The sequence below is a fragment of the Cricetulus griseus genome, chromosome 6 (genome assembly GCF_003668045.3).
Source record: "Cricetulus griseus strain 17A/GY chromosome 6, alternate assembly CriGri-PICRH-1.0, whole genome shotgun sequence".
NCBI lineage: Eukaryota > Metazoa > Chordata > Mammalia > Rodentia > Cricetidae > Cricetulus > Cricetulus griseus.
The window spans coordinates 68,664,333-68,689,041 of NC_048599.1; the positions used below are offsets into that span (position 1 = coordinate 68,664,333).

Below are 24,709 nucleotides of genomic sequence, written 5' to 3' on the forward strand. Positions count from 1 at the left end.
CACTCATGCGAAACCTAACAAATAGCTAGGCTTACCCAATAAAAACATATTTGTGTAACAAACCTAGACAGCTCAAGGGAAGACAGAATGTACAAATAAGAGAGAGCATACAGAGACGACCAGATTGGTAACATCAGTTATCTCAAAGACAGGGCATTCTGCTTGTTATCCCACAGTGCTAGAAAGTGTCATTTGAAACTAAGATTTTATGTTAGCTTTGCAATGAAAATATAACAATTTTTAGAAAAATGAGATAACTAACATGTCAATAGGAAAATAGTAAATGTTATGGTGTTAACTGAGCTTAAGGTTAGGTTATTATATGTTATAGATTTTAATATTTATTATAAACTTTAGTCTTCAATTGAATTTAAAATTTAAATAAGAATGAGAAGTAAATGTAACTACTAGTTATTCAGAAATTCAGTAAATACATGCTGGTAGGTCCTGGGAGATTCTTGTTAATTAAAATTACTTAGAAGCTAGCTTCTTTGTTAGCTGTCATCAAATAACTAAATCTATTAAAAAGAAATCAACTGTTCTGTAGAATGGAATATAATCTCCTCAGAATTAATGCTACCACTTGATGAATAAAATAAAAAGTTGTACTTACAACAAGGAATAGACTGAATTGGTCCAAGCTGTGGGAAGGTCATAAGAAGAGAAATTCCTGGAAGATCATTTTGGTTTGAACGTTCGGCAGTTTGGTCAGCCCAAGCCACCACCTTCTTCCTTTCTACCAAATGCTCAATATCTTTGAAGTCAGAATCAAAAGCAGTGTTTGACGTGTTAGTTTCTTCTGACATGCAATACTTCTTTTTTAGGGCTGGAAGCAAAGCATTCAATACTCTACGAACAGAAGATGACAAGAAAGGAAAAAGAAACAAGAAGCTTTATTGTAGTTCTTTTGAACAACAGGCAAAGTACTATAATACCATTAAAATGATTTTCTATGTTTTCTTTTATAATGCTACTTGGCAAATTCTCTTGCGAAGCCTGTAGCCAGTCTAGGTGAGGTTAAAATATCCTTTCCTAAGACTACTTCTTTCCTTCTCTCCTTTAGTACCCATAGAAACATCAATATTAAAATCTTTCCATAATTCAAATCTGCTTTGTAAAAAAATGTAATTTCATCCAAACAGGTCAACACATATGATACATTCAGTACAGAGTAAACAGAATCCTGGATGGGAATCAGGAAAACCAGGCTCCATTAGTAATCCTAGTAGTTTCTGTGTGACCCTGGGGGTATAGACTCTGCTGAACATTGTCATTTTACAAGTCCTTAATCTCTCTGCCACTTTTTTGATCATGGCTCACCTATGGGTTCTTGATAGGCCAAGTAGTTAGATTTACAACAATTGTGTCAATATCAAACTTAGGGACATTTTAGTATAGGGAACACACAATCTAGTATAGTAACTACAGAGAAAGAGATATAAACAGACCAATTTTTAGCAATGAGTGTTGGAATGGGACTGACGATCTGCGAAGAGGAGGGAATCCCTGTATTTTTGTCCATGGTATTATTGTGTGGAGTAGGATTACTAGGTCTGAAAGTGCTATGAAAGCTTTGCTTTTGATGTTAGGAATATTTCCATAATTTCCAGATTGGAAATGACAAGTGTTTCACTACATTTAAAGTGTGTATTTAAGCAACAGACATTATTGGGATTGCCTACTTTCCATTGGAAAGTAAAATTTTTATCTGTCAGAGGTGTGTAGGAAATCACCCCAATAAAAACCTGAGGCACTGACAGGATCCATTTTCCAATGCGAAGTCACAGCTTTTTGGTGAAATTAAGCATATCCCATGCTTCACTGCACAAGACTCTTCCTTTCTGAAGCAGAGCTCTCACTGTTGCCACATAGACCAAGAAGGCCTCACATGTATAGCACTCCTGCTTCCGCCTCTGTCATGCTAGAGTTAAAGGCAAATGCCACCATGTCTGGCACTTAAGAAGATCCTTAAAATTTTATTTGTTCAGTTTCTTCTAAAATATCCAATAAACCCTTCTACTTTGCTGATTTTATTTTGTATTCTTTTGCTAAACTAACTCACAGCATCGAGCACAACTATATGAATCTCATGCACATTAGTAAATCATTAAACCTAGGAATGTTTTTAAGAACTGAGGCAACATGCTATACTGTGTAATAATTTATTGTTATGAACGAGGACCCTATGATTTAGCAATGCTATATAGTTTCTACAAGGATATATTGCTAAAATAAGCAGAATTCAAGAGTGAGTCCAAAAACTTACTCATATTCTACAATGCCACATTGCTTTTGAGATGCTTTGGTTTACCAGTTCTTGAAATTAGTTAGAATCCATTTTATCTCATTATTAAGGTAAAAGATTATTTAAGGCATTTCAGTTTGTGTTTGATATAGTAACACAGTAGGGTTAAAATCAATTACCGTGTCTCTGAAAGCCTAAGCTCCTACATATTACTCAATAGCAAGTGGTGGTGATTTGCTTTAGCTGCAGAGCCACAATGAGTGGGGAGTGAGCTCCCATCTATAAAATAATTATTCTGTTTCTCTTCATATTAAAAATAGCTTACTTTAAATCAAAAGCATAGAAAATTAATCATGAGTAATTTCAGAATACCCGTGGAATGCAAATGGGATTTTTGAATGGCAGCCCCAGGAACCTCTCATTTTTACATAACCTCAAAGTAATTCCTACCTAACAAACTATAATTGACTTATAAAAGATGACAAAAGAGATTACTCCACACTTTTAAAGAAAATCATATACTTAACAAATTTGAGAACAAAAATGCTATTAGTGATCTGTACAGTGAATATAAGAACACATAAAGACAGAAACACTTAGGCCATTTCTACATGATTAAACCTCCTAATCCACAAACAAGGAGATCTTTTTATTTTCTTCAGTGTTTTAAAATTTTTCTTTGTAGAGGACTTTTGTTTCCATGGTTAGGTTACCCCCAGTTATTTATTTATTTCTTGTTTAACATTATTGGGGATCTTACTGATTCCCTGACTTCTGGTTCAGCTTGTCTACCACTGGCATCACAGGAAGGCTGCTGTATTAGTATGCTCACTTTGCATCCCACTATTTGCAAACTCTTGGACATTGTAAGAGTTCTTAGTGAAGTCATTAAACTCTTTTAATTATAGATTTGTATTATCTTCAAGTAGGGAAACTTCGACTTTTCTTACTGCCCCCCCCCCCATTTTAATGCCCCAGAATTCAAGCTTCAAGCACTGTAGTCATAGGCTAGGTGGGTAACTCACTACTGTGGAACTAAATTGATTGCATTTATATGCCTTATAAATTTCTATATTTATACCTATGCATAAAAAGCTACTATTAACCTTTGTCAGAGAATTCTCTGTAGTGAACAATGATGAATTTGGAGAATTACAGCTGCCAAAGATGCTGAGAAGAAGTGATGGCTGAAGGATCAGCCCTAAATAAGAGATTTATACTACCTTTTCTGAAGCTCAAAGAACATTATGAAAGAAGAACCTGGCAGTATCTCAGAGCTGGAAGATAGGGTGAAATGTTGCAAATGCTATCCTCTATACTCAATACAACCATTGTGACCCTAAAACTTTAAAAATTGTTGTTACCAAATTAAAAAAAAAAAAAAAATTGTTGTTACCAACACTGGGTTCACACAAGATTAGCCTTGTCAACAATCAACTGAGGAAGGGAGAGGGGCTCAAGGTGCCGTAACCAGTTACTGCTAAATTATTGGCATAAGAATTTGGGAAAGGAAGAACTGCTGTCTTCAGTTGTGTGTGTATCCATTGCTGAGCCCAGTAGACTTCAGTGGATAGCTCCAAACTGATGATCATACAGATAGGTCTGGTTAAACTTGCTGGGTAACCAAACCAATACAGACAAAGGTGAAAAGATGGTCTATAGGGAAGAAGGGGGAGAAGACAGCATTGAGATGGGAGAGGTGGGGATGGTGGGAATGGTCAGCATGTATTGTGTACATTCGTGAAACTGCCAAAGAAAAATACTTAACTCATACAGATTATAAAATAATCAAGGCACCTGATGCTCATTAAGAGCTAGTAATAGTAATGAGATCTGAGTACATGGATTTTTCTGTTGGTTGCATGTCTCCTGTGACTATAGAAGTATGGGCTGGCAAACAGGATATGTCTCCTGGTCCAAGCTAGAGTTCGGCAAGGTGCGGGTGAGGCTCATTAGACTGGGCTATGGCATTGGGTATGGGACCCAGATTCATCTGAAGACTGGGTTTAAATTTTTTTTTTTTTTTTTTAGCACAAAACCAAAATCATAAAAGAGAAAATTAATTTAAAAACTACAAAGTACTATGAAAAATTAGCTATTAGGAAAGAACCATGTCCTTTACATCTCAGTGTTTTCTTCCTGTGTGTTTACTGATGCTGACAAACAATTCAAATTAATGAATTCCTTATCAGACAAACTTCAATTTCTTGCAGCAGTAAAACTGGTAGACTGCCTAATGCCATGTACTTACGCCTCGGTCTGACTATGCTGCTGCTCTTGGAGACAGGCTAGAGCCTTCATGTATGCCATTTGTGTTTTCAGGTCTTTGGTCTGGAGGTGAAATTGGTGACAATGAAGATCTTTATTGAGTACCTAGGGACAATAATGAAAAATGTATTTTAGATTTTTAAAAGAATTAGGCTAACTTTAATGTAACCTATTTCATGTTTTTTCTTTTTAATAAATAAAAAAACATGTTGAGAAATTTAGACAATAAGAAAGCTTATTGTCTAAATGAGTTTAGTTTGTGTCAAGCTGAGCATAAAACTAGGCAAGTTCTAGGCATACATAGTCTAGAACTTACTAGCAAGGTGAGAGTTTAAATTTCTTCATAAAATCAGTATTAGGCATCTGGAAAAAGGTATATTATGATGACAACTTCTCCATTGATCCAATTTGTTCACAATATTGTGAAAGTAGTTGTACCAGAAGTTTTTATTTAAATGCTACTACCAAAAGAGGCATTCCTTGAGTACTATATCTAAAGACGGACAACCCCTATCTTCCAACACTTTGTTCACTGACCAAAAACAATGCTACTTAATCACTCAGCAGTTCCATTTCTACTAGAAGATAAGGTTTATCCAAGGATAAACTGTAATCAGGTTAGTTCAGTATATAGGCCAGTGTTGAGTTGCATGCTATACAATTCTCTCTCTTTCTCCCTCCCACCCATCTCTGTCTGTCTGTCTGTCTGTCTGTCTGTCTGTCTGTCTGTCTGTCTGTCTGTCTGTCTGTCCCTCTCTCTCTCTCACACACACACACACCGACACCCCTCTTATACTCTTCTTACAAGCTTCATCTTAGAAATAAATTCTTTTGAATATTCCCATTTTCCTCAATGCTCTTCTGTCTAGGATCCTAGGGCCAAGTACTCTCTAATTTGCCACTTATAATTTACTCATTTTTCCTGAAATTCACTAAATCCTAAATACAAAAATACCAGCTCAGAGGGGACAGAGAAGTATGAAAATACCAGCAGTTTTAGCATCTTTAATTATGAAATGAAAAAGTGTATTTCTGATGACATTTGGATTGGTAAGCAAACAATCAAACAGTAGAACGATGCCTGGAATTTTCTTCTAGCAAAAAAAAATTTTGATATTCCAGCTAGATTTTTTTTTCATATTCCTTTCCAGTCTACAGTTAAACATGGATTGTCTAAAGTTCAGATTTAGATTTTTTTTGGAGGGAAGTTGGGGTTATTCCTATGATTATCAATTTATTATGTTCAAGACCAAAGGAGGAGCCATCAAGTATTACTATTTTAGTAATGACAAAGAATGTAGGCTCCTTATCAGGTTTGTTAAAAATAAAATACTTTGGCCGGACGTTGGTGGCACATGCCTTTAATCCCAGCACTCAGGAGGCAGAAGCAGGCAGATCTCTGTGAGTTCGAGGCCAGCCTAGTCTCCAGAGCGAGTGCCAGGATAGGCTCCAAGCTACACAGAGAAATCCTGTCTCAAAAAACCAAAAAAATAAAATAAAATAAAATAAAAATACTTCCTATACCAGTGCTAAGTAGGAACTTAGACAAAGAAATATTCCTTTGAGATTAAAGAAAATGTACCACAGGCTTGCCCACAGGTGAATGCTGGGGGCATTTTCTCAATTGAGGTTTTCTCTTTAAAAATGACTTTAGTTTGCATCAAGCTGACATAAAACTAGCCAGCACAATTCATTTACATAATTCACCTTTATACTTCAAGAAATATATCATGTATTTTGATAAAACTCTTTTTATGGAACCAGGATATGTCTAGAGGATTGACCTATGAGTCATTTGATTTTTAGGGATATGCTCAGTCTTGAAACAAATGTCAGCTCAAGCCAAATACATGGCCTTTATGGAGATCAGTTTACTTGACTAAAGTGTGAGAGCTGAACTGATTCATCTTCCACGATCTCCTTATTTTTTTCACTTAGAAAATCATAAGTGTGCAAACATGTTTTCCAAATAGTTCCAACTGTTTTCCTAACAAAACAATGAAAGCCAGATCTTTCTGACATTTTATCCTCTGCAACCACTTTTCCTACCCAATCAATCACACATCCTGGGTTTACTGTAAGATTGAAATTTTACTGTGTTCTTCTCTCAGTATACCAATGATCACATCAGATGAGAAGACCACAAGAACAAGAAGTACAAGTCAGCTAACAACAACTGAAGTAGAGAGTACAATGGGAGGTAACAGCCAGCTTTAGAAACATGAGGTGCCAGATTATGCCAGGCTTGGTCAGTCATCATAGTTTACAGTAGGGGCAGGGCACTGAAGAGTGATAATCTCAGTGTCAGCTCTCAAAGTTTTGGTTTGGTTGTAGTAGAGAAAAACAGAAAGGCCAACTGTTGCAGTATGATAACGGTGGTAGTGGTAGTGGGGTGGGGTGTGGTAGTCTGAACTATGACTGTGGTACTGCTAGATAAAGACATGGGATTAAAAAATAGATAATGAAGGAAGTTATAGTGAAAACAGCATTCATTTCAAACTCATAAAAAAGTAGTGTTTATCATCAGTTACAGGATCTTGGGTAAGTCTCTCGGGTGAAGTCACCTGACATTTTGTTTATATGGGAAATAAGTGCTTATGACTAGATAATTGTTTCAGCTGTTTAACATCTTATGAAAAACAGAACTAAGGAGTAGGGTGGTAGAACTAAAAGTGTCCTGTTTCTTGTGTTATTTGTAATGAAATATATAAAGGACTAAAAGTAATGGCTTAGCATCTGGTGTACAAAAATACTGATACAAGTGTTTTAGGATAGGAAGAGTGTTGTAGATACCTTTAATATCAGAAATGGAGAGACAAAGGCAGGTGGATCTCTGTGAGTTCCAGGCCAGCCTGGTCCTCATACTGAGTTCCAAGCCAGCCAAGGATACATAGATCTCTCAACAAACAAAAATTCTAGATTATTTGAAAAATTGTATGTGAGCATATTAAAAAACTAAATTGTTAATAACTCAAATGATATTAACTTTATAAACATTACAAAGTTGAAAATGGTAAGCAATATGTTAAAACTACAAATACTTTAGCCAAGTTTTAAATGAATGTATCAAGTTTAAAACTTAAATTACTCACTTCCTAGCTTCTTAACTGGTGGGTGCACTCCTACATAGGGCCATGCACCTGAATATGGACACTTAGAGTAATATAGCCATAGTAAAAGGTTTTGAACTCACAATGACCAAAAATTGATTCAACATTAAATGTGTAAATAGGAAGATATATTTCTGGCTGCATACAGCAAATCTCTCACAGCAAATCACAACTTCATTGTAAAACTTGTCCTTAATACATAGCACTCTGCATGGGGTAATGCCAATGAAAGCCGCCTGAACCACCCTGGCCCTCATTTAAGACTTCCTGCACATTAAGAATTGTAGTGTTTTTACTGTTCATACAAAGGCTTCTATTCTATAGAAACACAATGGCTTACTTAGGGAAAACAAAGACTTTCTTTTTGTTGTTCCTCAGCATCTAAGAATTTTTTGTATCATCTGTACTACTCTATGCTTGATTTTACAAAGTGCTATTTGAGATGTTGTTTGAGTTTCATAAAACATCAGTAAATAAGTTTTGCCTCACTGGTATCTTGAAATAATTTCCAATCATTCCTAAAATGGCCCTAAGTAAACCTCTGCCATTTTGTACTATGCATTATAAAATGGTGACCTTCTTGCTATTCCAGATCATAAAAAAACCCTGATGAGTTCTGAAAAGCTGCCCTATTAAGACGACCAATTAATACCGGGAGTTGGTGGCCCATGCCTTTAATCCCAGCACTCGGGAGGCAGAGGCAGGTGGATCTCTGTGAGTTGGAGGCCAGCCTGGTCTCCATATCGAGTGCCAGGATAGGCTCCAAAGCTACACAGAGAAATCCTGTCTCAAAAAACAAAAACAAAAAAAATCCACAAAAACCCCCAAAAAACAAAGGACCATTTATTTCATTAGTATTCAAATTTGCTTCTGCCTTTAATAAATGGTAAACATACACACATATTCTCGCTCCCCAAAGAACTACTGCTTTAAAATAAATTCCTTTATTATTTATAATAACATGTAAACTCTTGATCTGTATATCTATTACATACTTATATATTCAGGATCACAGAAACATTGCTAAGGTAAAAAAAGGTTGTGAGTGGAAAAGTTAAAGAGGCCTAGATGAGGAAGCCTCAACTAGTTGAAACAGAATTGCTTAATACTTAAGAGTTACTTCATGAAGCACAGTTACTTAAAAAACACTTAAAAATAAATTGACCCTTCTGCAAGCAGAAACCACAAACCAATTAGGTAATTAGTAAGCTGAGGATATAGTCATTAAAAACAGTAAAGTGAACTAATTAAATCTCAGAAAAATAGGAACAGTTGCCATATGAAAGATATTTACTCAACATGAAATACAAGAAATTTAAGGAGCTCAGTTTCTAAGATTCAATCTGAACACATACACATATTCGTACCTCTGGGATGTCACCATTTTGACCTAAGAGTCTCATTTCACTTTCCACTCGATGAAGCCAATTAGTATTCTCATCAAATTGTTTCAACACCTCTTCCTTCTTTTTCTCTAGGAAACAGCGGACAGTTTTCAACCTTTGAAGCCTGTGATCTCTTTTGCAAGTGGCCTGAAACACAACATTGTATTTAATAATATAGCTAATTTTATATTTGATGTGTACAACACTCAAAAAGCCTTATATTTTCCTAGCTGGTACAGTACAATATGTTAAGCCATGCTGCTATTTATTGCCCTATTAAAATATAATAGCAAAATAGGAAATCAGTTGTGAGTTATTTAATAAAATTACATCTTGGGATTTTATGGCTTTAAGGAACACAGTGGTCAAATGGAAAACTGTAAAATTTTTTTTGCATGATACATTTGTAAAGTTCATATAAGGTTAGATAAATTCCATGATTTCCCTACTCAAAAAAGCATGTACACTCTGTTTTTGTCTTCAATCTGAAAGACATGAAGAAAGAAAAAAAGCTCTACTGATTTGTCTGCTCTAAATGACAGAGAAAAAAGTATCAGAAGATTTATCAATATCCAACCTTGCCTATAGTCAGGCTGAGAACCACAATGGACACTCTTAATGTCTTTGGTATTTTACATCTTCATGAGTATCTTTGGTCAGAATTGGTCTTCTGATTTTTTTTTTTTTCAATCCCAAAGGCTATGCACATTGACATGGGAACCAGGGGTCAGCATAGCTTGGTTTTGGTAATTTGCCAACAGACACTGAACTAAATAATTACTATATATGATGGGTATATGTGAAACAATCATTCCTCAGAAACTAGGACACTTGCAGAGCACAGGCATCAAATAAAGGACAGAGCTGTGTGCTGTGTGTACTTGGTCAAAGACCCTGTCTTCCGTAGGTAATAAACCATTACTTTTGGTGTTTCTAAAAATTAATTAATATTTACAGGTATGTAACATAAGCAACTAAGAGCATTTTCATTTTGGTGTGTATTAGCTTGTAAATAGTGTTAAGTCAGTGTGGTTGCCATTAAGCCACAGAGTCTAGATATTTATACATTTAACTTCCCTTTAGGGAAAACAAGATGCTCAAGGAAAAGAAAACTCACAGGGGGCTAGAGTCAAATGATCAGGGACAGTGGTTGACAAATACTGTCATTCTCATCAAGGTTCTTAGCTCTTTATTGTCATTTGTCTAGTTATATCCTAAATCATTTTTTTCTCATGGCAAGACCTTAGCAAAACAAAACAGCTGTTTGAACAAACAAAGTACCTGTCTTCTCCCAAAAGAGAAAGGATGAAATACAAAATGCTAACACAACAAATGCTACACCGCAAAGGTTCTTTAACTTTGGTGCCAACTTAAAGGCACCTGTAGTTTTCATATGAAAATTCCTGGGGTCTTTTCAGTGAATATATTGGATCAAAATAATTTTTAATTCTTTACAAAATTTTTAAAAGACTGATACGTTTGAATGTATATGAGCGTTTTGCTTGGACATAAGAACATACACTATGTGTATTCCTGATGCTGATAGAATTTGTTACAAATGGCTGTGAACCATCACATAGGTGTGAGAAAATAAACCCAGGTCCTCTGCAAGAGTGATAAGTGCTCTTAACCACTGAGCCATCTCTCCAGTCGGCCTTTTTAATCCTAATGGTACATCAGAGTAAGAGTGTTCCAGGAGCTATCAAGGTATAAGGTCACTACAGATTATCACAGAAGCAGATAAGAGAATGTAACTGTTGTGAAGACAGCATAGAGTTGGAAGGATGTAAAGCACTATTGCTCTCCCAAGCTGTCTTTTGTTTTAGAAATAATCAGTTGTCTTCACAAAACTATAACAAAACAAATATTTCTGTAAATTGAATTTAATTTCTAATACAGTATTGGTGGCAGAGTCTCTATAAACAAAGGTTAGGAAGTCCTAGATAGTTTTAATGGTAGAAAAGGGGCCTAACTTTGAAGCTTAGAGAGTGCTACAGCAGGAAGTGGGTGATGAGACATTTTGACTTCTGCTATTCAGAAAGTGGGAAAACTCAGGCAAGTCAATCTCAATGGGTCTTCAGTCACTTTATCTTCTGAAAAATGCAGATAATAAAGGGGTTATCCCCACTTGAAGGTCGTGGCTAAATTACATTTACTTTGCCTTAACATTTACAATTGTTATTGTGACTCCAGAAATGTGGGCAAGAAGTCATCTATGGATGTGAAGACAATATTTAACCCTAGAATGGCTCTAGCTGAAAAACTCTAAAGGTACAATTTTTGACTTTTGACTTCTAATGCTCATCAAATACATTCCTTATGGTGATGGGTATTCAGGACATCAAAGTGGCACATTTCCCCATTGAGACTGAAAACATGATTCTAAAATTTGAGGTGTCAATATTACTTTGTGCAAATACAAAAACAAACAAGCAAGAAAGAAACTCATCACTAATATGGTATGACAATCTTGATTGTCAATCTGACAGGATTTAGAATTACCCAAGACAGCAGTTCTCAACTTTCTTCACGCTGTGGGCCTTTAACACAGTTCCTCATGTTGTGGTGAGCTGACAAACCACAAAATCATTTTTGTTGCTATTTCCTAACTGTGATTTTGTTACTGTTATGAAGCACAATGTAAACATCTGTGTTTTCCAATGGTCTTCAGTGACCCCTGGGAAAAGGTTGGGTGTTCAACTCTCAAAGGGGTTGAGACCCACAGGTTGAGAACCATTGACCTTAGATTGAAAACATATGGGAAAGTTCTCTGATGTTTCCAGACAGGTTTAACTGAGTAAGTAAGATCCATCCTAAACGTGGAGGCATCAATTCAAGTGCTGGGTTCCTGGACTGAAAAAAGGAGAGAACATCTTGTCCACACTTTATCTGTTATATTTGGTTTAAATTTCTTAGAACTGTTTTCCAGTTTTGAAATACCAATTTTTGCAGTATCTAACATACAAAAAAGCAGAACTAAAGCACACATTCTAGCATTAGCATACTAGAGCTTAAATCATAGCTCAGCTACCTGTGGTCATGTACTACCTCTGACAAAATGGTTTATCCATGGCCTTGCTTAGAAAGGAGAATATTAAATACCTCATGGAGTTTTCTGACAATGAAGTGAACTAATATATGCAAACTGCCTAAACATTGCCTGTATGATAACCTGAGATTTAAGTTCTAGTGAATAAATCCCTTAATATCTGAAAATTTCATTTGCTTTTATGGTCTGATCCTCAACATCCATGTATTCCTTATTGATAGTGTCTTTGATTTTTTTCTCTTTAGTTCTTTTATGAAGACTATTCATTTCTACAGTTCCCACTAGATTACTCTAGTGTGTAAATTCTTGGAGTTTCTTTCTGTCTTAAATGTTAAGTCTGCTGACTCCTATTTATGGTGAATGTAAGAGAGTCGATGGTTTATTTCCCAGGGTAGTTTTACATTGCTTTTGCTAGGTTTCCCAGAGGTAGCTCTGGTTTGATGCCATTTTACTTGTCAACTTTAGATATTTCCTAAGAAAAATCCATATTTTGTTAAAGCTTAGACTATAACCATTAACAATTCTTCTGATGAGACAATTTTTCTTACCCCTTGCCTTTTTCCCCTGATACATCTCTTTCTTCCACAGCATGAAGGTGTAGATCTAGGAACTTTCTAGCTATACTTGAAGGTTCTTGTTTTTAAGACATTGCATTGTCAGTGGTTCAAATCAAAGGTAAGGCAGTGAGAGCAGTCTGTGTAGTTGGAGAGAGTAGCTCACCATTGCATTTACAAACATTACAAAATACCAGGAAGTTGGTCTTCTCTTCATTAGGATCATGCAGTAACGCCTAGCAAGATCAGTGATCAAGTATTCTTTTCTGAATAATAACAAAAAAATCTCCTCTTGGCCTAAGTTGTGAAGTGTCACCCGTGTCTGAACAGGCTGCTTCTCCTGTCCCTAAGGACTCACAGGCTCTCAAAAGAGGAACAAATGCAACTAAACATTTGCTTTTCAAAGTTTCCTCTGGTTCCTCCAATATTTCCAATTTTATCAGAGAATAGGTGAGTAAGAAATGGTGCTTATTAAATTTCTTATTAGATTTCCATGTTCCCTGTAGTTTAGGCATAAAGTAGTTAAATACCTTTTTTACTTTGTCTTCTGAACACATCATCTCTATTTGCTGATGGCACTGTTGTTGATAGAATGACTTGAGCTCATTTTCTTTAAGTAACATTTCTAACTTCAGATATTCTTGCCTGATTCCTTCTCGATTCTGGAACAAGCATTTCAGAATTTCTTGAAATCTACCAAAAACAAAACACACCATTTTATTTCCTTAAATTTGTACTATCTAATATACAGCTCACTGAAATGACACATATCATTCAGACTGTACTCAATGATAAAGAGCAGTAGGAAAGAACAACTTTCTACTACCTTAAAAGTGCTTAGAAGGGAGTATCAACTTTATTTTTACTATTGTAGGTTTCCTTCAACTTCAAAGAAAACCATTTTATTTAAATATTTTGGTGTCACAAGGCCTCTGATATTAGTAATATGTTGTATTTTATCATATGTAGTCTTACTGTGTAGCAAAAATGAAAGGATGATAACCCAGATCTGTACTATGAGAACTCTCACAGTCCCATTAGCAACAACAGAGCATCACGTGCTGTGTGGTGTTGGCTTACTGTGAAGAAAAAGCAATAGGAGGCATTATCATATGGCATCTCCATGGCCCCCTAGGGAAAATGAAACAGCCAGTTTTAGCCTCAAAGATTATTATAGTAAAAATTCACCATAAGGTTAGGTACCCCCTACAGCTTGGCGAAAAGTCAACTGACACTGGCAGGACCCAAAACATCCAGTGAACAGTGTGGCAAGCCTAGAAATGTGGTTGTGGTTTCCTTCTCCAAAGGGCAAAATAAAGAATCAAATTGGTGGAGTTGATTAGACCCCAAGGAGCCAGCGATTCAAAATTGAATAAATCCTATGAAAAATTGAGGAAATGCATAGTTTGACAACTTCCAGGACAAACAGAACACTAGTCCCAACAATATTTTAATCTTACACACAGTCTCACACAGGCAAAATTATCTAAGAAAATTAACTACAAAGCCTTTGAAATAAAATCAAGTCTGTGCATTTAAAAATAAATGTTCTTTGGGCAGTTTTGGATATATTTGTAAGGATCTGTGGTAAAGGTACTGCCAACTTACGTCAGTAGTTCTTAACGAGACTCTCTGAGAATGAAGATAAACCACAGCACATTGATTTCCCTGCAATTTTGTTCCGCTGATGACTATTTCATAGGAAGCACACGCAGATACTGTGATTTCACTGTACTGTATTATACCAATGCTAGTGCCAGGAAATGAACTGATACATTATCTTTAGGTTATACCCCAAGGCAATATCTTAATTTTCATAACTTTTTTAAACAAAGTTGAATTCTGTCAAATTTGGAATTCTGTGGTCTAAACACTTTACTTGGTGTTTACTGTTTACTAAGGAAAGAAAGTAATCATTATCAAGAGTTTCAAGGTAGTATCTTAAAATAAAATAAAATATAACAGAAATAAATCTTAAGAGAATGAGGAAGTATTTTCCAGTCATTTAGAATATTTAAACTAACTAGAAACAAAATTTTACACTAATGATTTTAGGTAAGACACAAGACCATACCACTTCCTTGGTATACTCACAGTAGAATTTTTACAACTGTTGCTTATTAGAAAAAAAAAGTATTTTCTTTTTATGATTCCCTTTTGTAACTGGCTTTACAAAAATTTGGAGTCATAAAATACTGCATATTTTCCCACTATCTTCAGAAACTGCACAAAAGTGTTATTGAAGTTTTATGGAAACCAAAATTTTGGAAGGATAACCTGCCTGTGCTGCAGAAGAATCCAATGTCTCTGACTTCCCTGGACACCTGTACCCATATGAACATAAGGATCTACACAGACAACTCCCCCCACATATACAATTAGAAATCTTAGAGAGAGAGAGAGAGAGAGAGAGAGAGAGAGAGAGAGAGAGAGAGAGAGAGAGAGAGAGGGAGGCAGACAGAGAGACAGAGACACATAGAGAGGTGAATGATTAAAGTCATAACTCCAAAAATGTTTCCTAATTTCCTTCCTCCACCAGAACTGTAGCACCTGGAACTGAACCTAGGGCCTTACATGGTAGGCAAGCACTCTTTCAGGAGCTCTATCACCATAACTGTGTCTATACTTTCAATTTTGAGATAACAATCATCCTAAATTCCCCAGTCTTGACTTGAAACTGTAATCTTCTGCCTCAGAATCCAAAGTAGCTGGGACTCGAATTTAACTGGCAAATTACACATGGTTACTGTTGACAAATTTATGAAAGTAACTACTCCAACTCTTGAAAATTGGTAGTTTAAGACCCAAGAAACCTGTATTGTATTAACACTACTGTCATGGTTAACTAACAAAATTAAATATTAACTAGAATATTACATCAGAATAGAAGTTTTCTTTGGTAGGAATAAATGAGGGCCGGGAGGGAGGTGGTAGCACATGCCTTTAATCCCAATTCTGGAGGCAGAGGTGGGTGGATCTCTGAGTTCAAGGCCTGCCTAGTCTACAAAGCAAGTTCTAAGATATCGAGGATTATATAGAGTTGCCTCAATAAACAAGCAAACAAACAAATGAGGAACAAGGAAACACTTATGTATTTTTTAAGATAAGAGAATTTGAGTGAAATTAAAAATTTACATCTCAAATAAAATAATAACAAATAATGTAATGGGTTACTTGGGAGTAAACAATTTCAACATAAGGGAAAAACAAGTACGCTTAGTGCCCTTGCACTTTAAAACCACACAGGGAAACCTAATGAGATATTCAAAACTGACTTTTGTCACCCATAGAAATAACTGTCAGGGTTATATGTGATGTTTGCAAAATAACGCAGTGTGAAAATACAGGACAAAGCCTACTACTTCTGGGCCAGTTAAGATGGCCCAGCAGATAAAAGCACTTTCTGGACAAGCCTAGTGACCTCAGTTCAGCCTCTGAAATTCACAATGGAATCAAAAAACTAGCTGTATCCTAAAAGTTGTCTCCTGACTTACACCCACCTACTTTCCTACATACACACACATACACAATTATTTCAATATAATTTGGGAGTTCTTACTCTGCAATTGAGGAAACAGTACCTCTTTTAATTCTAATTACAAGATAGCTATAGTAATCAGTTGACATTAATACTCTAAAACTCAGGCTGGAGAGATGGCTCAGCAGTTGTGACTGCTCTTCCAGAGGTCCTGAGTTCAATTCCTGGCAACCACATGGTGGCTCACAACCACCTTGAATGAAATCTAGTGCCTTCTGTTGGCATGCAGGCAGATAGCTGTATACATGATAAATAAATAAAATCTTTAAAAGGAAAAAAAAACTCTAAAACTAAACATAATCTACAAAGCTGTAAAGTTTAGAGAGAAAACCAAAATGATAGCAGTCAATAACATAGTATTCAAAAGGACTATTATCTATCAATTATGAAAGGTTTACAAGTTGACTTAGAGAAAACAGACTAAGATATACAAATCTTGAGGGGTGGAAAAGAGATAGTGGGTCAACTTGGACAGGAAATATTATTCTATCATTCTATATCACTACAGAGCTCATTCAGCTAATAATTTAAAATTATCAAGTGAATTAATAGGTCTATATAGGACCAATAAGAACTGACCATATTTTCATAAGATTATTCAAGTACTAATAGCAAAAAAAGTACCATTCAAAATGAACTAACTTCGCAGATGACAGAACTAGATTTTTCTATTGGTTTTTCTATCTGTAACATCATCAGCTGCTTTCTAAAGGGTCAAATACAAAGAACAAACAAGGGCATTTTCTGAATTCAAGTGAGTGTGTATATGTAGCTATAAATATATAATACATAATAAAGTGATGATTAATACAGTAAGACTATATTTTATAATTATCCATTTCAGGAGATTTTTTTACCTTTTAATTTCTTTGTCTTGAGTGTTTGAATGTACTGATTTTGCACTGTCGTTTTTGTCAGTCAAAGCATTCTGTTCTTCATAGGCTTTTAATTTTTCTTTCAACATTAAAATCTAGCAGAGAAAACACTAATTAAAATACAAATCAAACTATTTGTCTCTATTTTACATAGCCACAGCAAAAGTTCGGTTATAAACAATAATCACATAAACCAGATTTCCACTGTAATAGGAAAGGCATTAAATTTTGAACAATAAGGAATAAAGCAACCCTTAAGGGAAGGACCGCAGGTCATTATCATATCACTGAGAACAGTAGACATACCTCTGCTTTCTGCATATTACAGATCTTTACATATTGAGATATGTGACTATTGACATTAAGGACATTGCTCTTCAACTGCCAAAAGAGAGAAATTATGATTATAATCACACAGTCAAGACAGCACAGAGTGGCATTGTATCTCACAAATTTGACTCTACCAATATTGAACTTTTAACAACTATAAGTGAGCATCATGATTAATTATGACATTTAAAACTTGTGATGAGAATATGCTGAGTATGTATATAAAATTATAAACAAATTGGCTTACTGACAAAATACACTAAGTACTAATGCACAATAAAAATTGCCTATATTTTTTTGTTCAAGAAATTCAGAATTCTATTTTATACTTGAGTTCATATTAGTTTCTTATTACTTTTCATATTCACTTCAATAGTATAACCCATCGACATTTATAGAATAATGGGAAAAAATTACATAATTTTTAGTATTACAGAAATTTCTTATTTGAGTTAGAATCAAGTACTTAAAGTTCTTCAAGCTTTGGCCCACATAAATGTAAAATGGAGCATAAAAACAAAACTAGAAAACTTCACAATGGGTTAGAGTAAGGACATGAAAAATGTGAGAAAATCTTTGTACACTCATATAGTTTGGCCTTTTATATAAATAGTACATGGACATTTCTCACAGGGTGTCATACTGCTCATCTTCAGACACTTAAAGGAGGAAAGGGAGTGAGTGGTCAAGCTGATAGGCATCATACCAACTTAACTGAGGTCTCTTTTAAACCAAGGCACTATAATTTTAAAGTAGGTATGTTTTCACCTGTATGTTTTTAAAGTATCCCAAAATTTAGGCAAAGAACATTTCTCTAAGTAGTTACTGTTACACTCCTTGATTTAGCATAATATTATGTATGTGAAAATTCATTCCTAAAGAATGTTATACACCAAAGTAGGTATTATTAGTTGGTGCTTAGATAAATTACAATATCACCCATAATTATTTGTTACAGTAAATAAAAAAATAAATTTAAATATATCAAATCCTTGGCTAATTACTTCATCATGCTATCCAAACACCATGTGCCATGATGAGAAGAAAGGCAAGCACTCTAGCACCCATAAGAATGAATAACAACATCCACAGTAAAGTAATCAAGATGCAAAAAGTGTAAGTTAACATTCAATAATCAGGTAGAATATTTCTAACTCATCTTGCCAATTTCATTAACAGGAACATGACCCTAATTAATACTTTAATTAGAGTTATAAAAATAGCATATATACAATACTCTCACAACAAAGTCAAAGTAAATACACTTACAGAAGATTCAATGTTTTTTGCACGATTAGCATACTTAAGAGTGTTATATGTGTCGTCGTAGAACAAAGAGGAAGGACTAACAGCAGCTATCATGATAGTCTGACAGTTTCCTCCAAGAGAATCCTTCAACAAGCGAGTAAGTTTACTATTTCTGTAAGGAATATGCTGATTCCTTCTCTGTAAGAACAAAACAAGAATTCTTATTTCATTTTCCACACACAAATGAAAACTGGCTACTATGTCCCTAGAACAAAACAAGAATTCTTATTTCATTTTCCACACACAAATGAAAACTGGCTACTATGTCCCTAGAAGAATTTAAGCAATGCCCAATGACATAACTGGTGTTTGACTGAGGCAAATGAATCTTGAGTACTCAGTGACTATTATGAAAGTCCTAACTATAGCTGTCAGGAGCCTCAGTAGGTAGAGAAAGGTGTCTGCTCTCAAGTCCTCAGTGCAATCCCTGGAACCCACATGGCAGAAGGGAGAACTGACTCTGAGACGCTGTCCTCTGACCTCAATATCCTGCATATGTATACAACATAGTAAGAAAAAAAAAATTTACAATGTCATCTGAAATTGACATCTCTAAGAATAAACTTCACAACAAAACAACTATCAAGATTGGTTTTTTAGTTATGGTGACATTTTAAGTATATTTGAAAAGATGACAAAAAAGGTTGGTGTGGCAACATTTGGCTATAATCCTACCTTCTTGGTAGATAGATTCGATGGCAAAGCAAAATTATATTTCCAAAACTAAAACTTCCCAAACAACAACAACAAAAATCACCCCAAATACAAAAAACCTAAGATAACAGGGAAACTAGGCATGAGATACATACTTAAGATGTGCATCATTTTTTTCTTTAAAATAAACATTGTTTCTTATTTATTAGCCACTTAGGAAGGTGTTGATAACATAAAAAGAAAAACAAACAAAGTTGCATTTATCCTCCAAAAATCTCTAAGTGACTGTTCCCACCAATGATTTTCGATCAATCAATGGTTCTAAAATTGATAGGTATATTAGCATTGTTTATTCCATATACCAGAGACTGCATGTTGTTACATTTTTGCATACATACACACATAGGATGGTTTCATACATGTTGGGTTCCCAGGCCAGATTATAACTGTTAACTTTCTTTCAAAAATTAATTATATCTATTGATTTATTTTAAATCCTGACTGCAGTTTCTCCTCCCTCCTCTCCTCTTGTACCCTCTAACTCCTCTCTCTAACCCCAATCCACTCCTCCCCTGTTTCAGTTCAAAAAAGGGCAGGCCTCCCATGAGTACCAACAAAGCATGGAATATCAAGTTGAGGTAGGATTAAGCAATACATATCATCTTATCAACTCTCCTATGAATCTAATTCCATTTGGAAAAAAGAATCCTTTATAAAACCAGTTCTATTAATTTTTAAAGAGAGACTTAACCAACCACAAACTTCTAATCTCCACATGGCATGGAAGGGTGTGCTCATACAGACTACATACATACACATACAAGTACATAAATGTAATAAAATATTTCATTAAATACTTAAATTTATTAGAATACTTAATATTTAATAAAAAGATATATTAAAGATACAGTTCTCATTTTAACGTGCGAAACTTGGTAAAGGGACAAATTTTATATAAAGATTCATTCATGTTAAAAATCAATGCTATCATCATATAACCTTCATAGTAGAGAGGTGGAATTATGGCAAATATCCTCTACTATGACAACTTAACTTTACAAATCATTATTTTATCATGTACAAAAATTTGAATTTTCAACTTTGAACGTAAAACTTGCTGCTTTTCAATGGTCATGTAATTTTAGTAACTTATTCCCTTAAGAAGTCCTCCTAATAATTTTAAAATATATTATTCTAAATAAAAGTAACACCTTCAATGTCTCAAAAAACAACCAGGGATAGCTGTACTTTCCTAGCACGCGTTAGGTATTGGGTTCAGTCCTGTAAAGTACCACAAAGATGCATGCACACCCACATACACACACCCTCTCACAAAATAAAAAATATTAAATGACATTCATGTAGCACTATTTGACAGCCCAGAGTCACTTATGTCTGTGATCTATATCTACAACATGCTCCGGAAACTATTTTTCAAAACATTTAGCAAGTAAACATACATTACCTACCTTTGTATCTGCTAAGGCATTGATAACATTCCCAAGGGCTAAAAGGGATTTATTAATATTTGTGCCTTCTACAAATCGTGTCCCTTTAGCACCAGAAGTTCTGGCCCGTTCAGATCCTGCTAGGTCAATGAGTGACATCTTGGCTACACGGACATTTTGATTGATGCTTGCTGTTTTGTCCTGTTGTCGCAAATAAATCTTAAATTATAGAATAGGGAAAAATGAGGATAAAATTTAGTAAAATTAAAGGAAATTTTTATTTTCAAAAACTACATATACACAAAGACGAAGTCATTCTCCTTTTAAAAACTAGCACAACCACATATTATCTGCCTGATAGTTATCAGTACCAGAATTATTGGTTGAGAGAAATATGAAAATGAAGACTTGTATATGAGTGTTGATATTAAAGGCTGCCCAAAGGCCCATGTGTTAACTGCCTTGTTTACCTTGATGACACTAGATGGAAACCTAATATGTAGTACAGGCTACTTGTGGGGAAGTGAGTGTGTGTGTGTGTGTGTGTGTGTGTGGTTATGGTGGATGGGTCACTTGAGTCGTTTGAGAACAACATGGGCCTATGATATTGTCCCTTATACTTTACAAAAAGCAAAGAGGGCAGCAAATGGTAGGTTTTGGATCAAGGGTGGTATTTCCGTCAAGGAAGAATAGGATACTATCTCCTTTCTATTCCTATTAATTTTTACATCCAAGTTACATCCATCCCACTCAAGAGGTGCTGCTTCAGCATGTCCCAAAGTAATAGGACCAGCTGACATCAGACTGAAACTTCCAGTCTTATGAGTGAAAATGAACTGTCCATTTATAATTTGTTCATATCAAGTATTTTAGCTGCTCAGGAAGGTAAAATCTACTCAAAAAGATTTTTTTTTTTTTTTTTTTTTTTGAGACTGGTGATCATGTGGCACAAGCTTACAAGTCAAGGATGACCTGGAACTTCAGAATCTCTCCTTTCTACCTATGAAACACCAAAATTACAGGTGTGAGCCACAGTGCCCAGTTTAACTGGTACTGGAGATTAAAATTTGGACTTCATGTATATTAGGTATGTACTCTACCAACTGGGCTACCTCACTTACATAACCATCTTCCATTGCTTTCTACACTGCAGTTGAAACAAGATAGGTGCAAGAGAGATGAAGACAGAAAAGGCTGAATACATTCTAGAGAAATCCCATTGTCATAAACAGTTCTCTAAAGAGTACAGAAGAGAAAAGATCAATGAAACTACTGAATGGAGTTGATTACATGGTCAGTATCTTCCATTTTTACTTTACCACTCCCTAATTAATATATTCTCTATTTTCAAGAAATTCTGCACCGGGCATTGGTGGAGCACACCTTTAATCCCAGCACTCGGGAGGCAGAGGCAGGCGGATCTCTATGTGTTCGAGGCCAGCCTGGTCTCCAGAGCGAGTGCCAGGATAGGCTCCAAAGCTACACAGAGAAACCCTGTCTCAAAACTCCCCCCCAAAAAAAAAAAAAGAAAAAAAAAAAAAAAAAAAGAATTTCTGCAAGTCACAAAAGTAGAACCCCATGTGTTTGATATATACGTCATCTCAACTCTAAATATTTTTGATGTTGAAGTACTTTTAAGAGCAAAGTGGGCTGGGGAGGCATCTTAGTACTATATGGAATATACTCTTCATGCTAATGACTAGGCTTTAGTGGGCAAAGTGTCACAGTGCCTGCAATCCAGCTACTCAGGAGGCCTGGGTCAAAGGCACCAAAGTCAAGGCTGGCCACTGCTACTCAGTGAGTTTCAAAGCTAATCTGGTCAATTTAATGAGATTATGACATAAAACAAAGTAAAATAGCAAACAAAAGTGGCAAATTAAGCAAGTGCTAAGGAATAGATGTCTATAGACTACACGTTTTTGTCACATATGAAAATTATTCATGCACTTGGCTTTATGTTAAATTCCAACCTAGGAATAATAGCCTAAAGGCCAGATACCTGGAAAACAGCATGGGAACGAGAAGATGTAGCATTCATGTCGGTGGGATGCTGTGTTCTGTTTTTGTTTCCATTGTCTAGTAGCTGTAATATTTCCTCTGAGGATTTAGGCTAGGAGTTCAAATAGAAAAGCAATATTTAGTAATCTATCTTTAAATTTTCAACTATCTTTTATTTAAGTGCCAGGAACTCAAACCCAAGGCTTGATGAATATGAGCAAAGTTTTCAACCATTTAGCTAAATCCTAGACCCTCAGTAAACTTGCTTATCAAACAATAGTTTTAAAGGTAAAAGAAAATGTTTTCTATGAATTTACTCTTAATAAATATTGACTATCATTTGTTTAGTACTTGGTGATATATAAGGAGCAAGAAGTAAAATCTATTCTCTAAGATGAAAAATGTAAACATATTTTACAGAATAATAAATTTTCAGTCAGTTTTTTAGCAGGTAAAATATCCCTCAGTTATTTCATAAGAATATGAAACAAGAATAGTTAATAAAGGCAGTAGAATGAAGCTATCCTCAGTCTGGTCTCTAGTCTGCTAGCATCTTTGTGACTTTGGACGAATCACTTAGGCCTTTAGAACCTTTGTAATTAATTCACTTCAACCTAAAGTTTATTAGTTTGTTTGTATTTCAAACACAGTGGAGTAAAACTAATAGCTGGTAGAAATGGAATCTGCAGATTTGCTATTTCTAACAGAAACAAAAGACATTCGTAAACACACCTGGTGTAAAGTGAGACCCTGAACAACCACTCCTTTTTGGGCATCTTCCCGGACAGCAAGTGGCCCCGAATTGGCCAAGAGGTCACGAATCTGTTCATTATATACCTTAAAATAAAAAGAACCACAATAACAGTAGAGTCTAAATAACAAGACATTGCTGGCTGATGGTTTACAACCCCAGATTTTGATCACATCAGTTTACAACTGAATATTAATGCTGGAGTTATTATATTCTCACCACTAATTCCTGATTTGACAACTCCGACAAAATATAGACAAGCCAGCTTTGCTACCTCTGCAAAACACACCAATTTCAGAGACTAAATGTTAAACATAACCTCGTCAGAAACAGGTGTATTTATGTCACTTAATCCTTCAATTTCAGTCTAACATACAATTAGTAATAGTCTCTCTCATTTGAATCGTGAAGTAACTAAGAGCCTGAGTGATTTGCCCATGGCTATAAAATTAACAGCAGAGTAAGGATTGAAGCTTGGCTATTCTTTACATTCTACACTGAACACACATCTTAATTTCCTACCTTCAGGACCATGTAAAAGAGATTTGTACAAATAATAATTAGAAATCGCATGATTGACTTCATTTTAAGGATCTAGGAAAGGTACAACATTTAGCATTTGTTAATGGGATGATAAATAGGACTTCTGAAAAAAATTAAGACAAATCATAAAACCAGGCCTTTAAAAAACATTTTTCCGAGCTAGTGATAGAGCTTTTGGGAAAGCATTCTGCATTATTAAGATTCATTACATTTTAGATATGATCGTAAGCATTGGAAAAAAAAAAAAAAAAACATACACACAGACCTACAATGCGACATAGCAGGTGTCTATGTACCGGAATTTCCTTTCATGTTCTAGTAGTCCACAGTATTTTTCTTTTTCTGGTATATCTCTACACTCAATAATAACATCATTAAAATGTAATAAACTTATTTAAGGGAGTAGACACCTTTCCTCTAGATCTTATTTTTCTAATGTGTAGCAGATACTCTTGACTGCTTCCCTTCTCTTGCTTCAACCAACTATGGAGAATGAATAATCTCAAAGCTATCTATGAAAGCCAGTTATCTGGAGAATTACTTTTTTAAAGACTTAATCACTTCACTATTTTGTGTGTATTAGTGTTTTGCTTACATGAAAGTCTATGTGCCACATGGGTGCTGGGAATAAAACCTGGGTCCTTTGCAAGAAC

At 35.1% G+C, this 24,709-nt stretch overlaps 1 protein-coding gene across 3 annotated transcripts in view; it reads right to left on the reverse strand.

The window, feature by feature from the left end:
* Kif18a (kinesin family member 18A) overlaps window positions 1–24,709 on the reverse strand; it is a 56,204-nt gene that overhangs the window by 21,246 nt on the left and 10,249 nt on the right. For 2 of the 3 annotated variants that reach the window (XM_027422297.2, XM_027422298.2), the window contains exons 4-13: window positions 23,495–23,599; window positions 22,764–22,874; window positions 20,786–20,983; window positions 18,624–18,800; window positions 17,331–17,405; window positions 17,007–17,119; window positions 13,142–13,304; window positions 8,991–9,155; window positions 4,497–4,618; window positions 614–849 (exon numbers count right to left, since the gene is read on the reverse strand). In XM_027422297.2, coding sequence (XP_027278098.1) covers window positions 614–849; window positions 4,497–4,618; window positions 8,991–9,155; window positions 13,142–13,304; window positions 17,007–17,119; window positions 17,331–17,405; window positions 18,624–18,800; window positions 20,786–20,983; window positions 22,764–22,874; window positions 23,495–23,599 — 1,465 coding nt within the window. The remainder of the gene's footprint in view (window positions 1–613; window positions 850–4,496; window positions 4,619–8,990; window positions 9,156–13,141; window positions 13,305–17,006; window positions 17,120–17,330; window positions 17,406–18,623; window positions 18,801–20,785; window positions 20,984–22,763; window positions 22,875–23,494; window positions 23,600–24,709) is intronic. The other variant, XM_027422299.2, reaches the window with a different exon arrangement.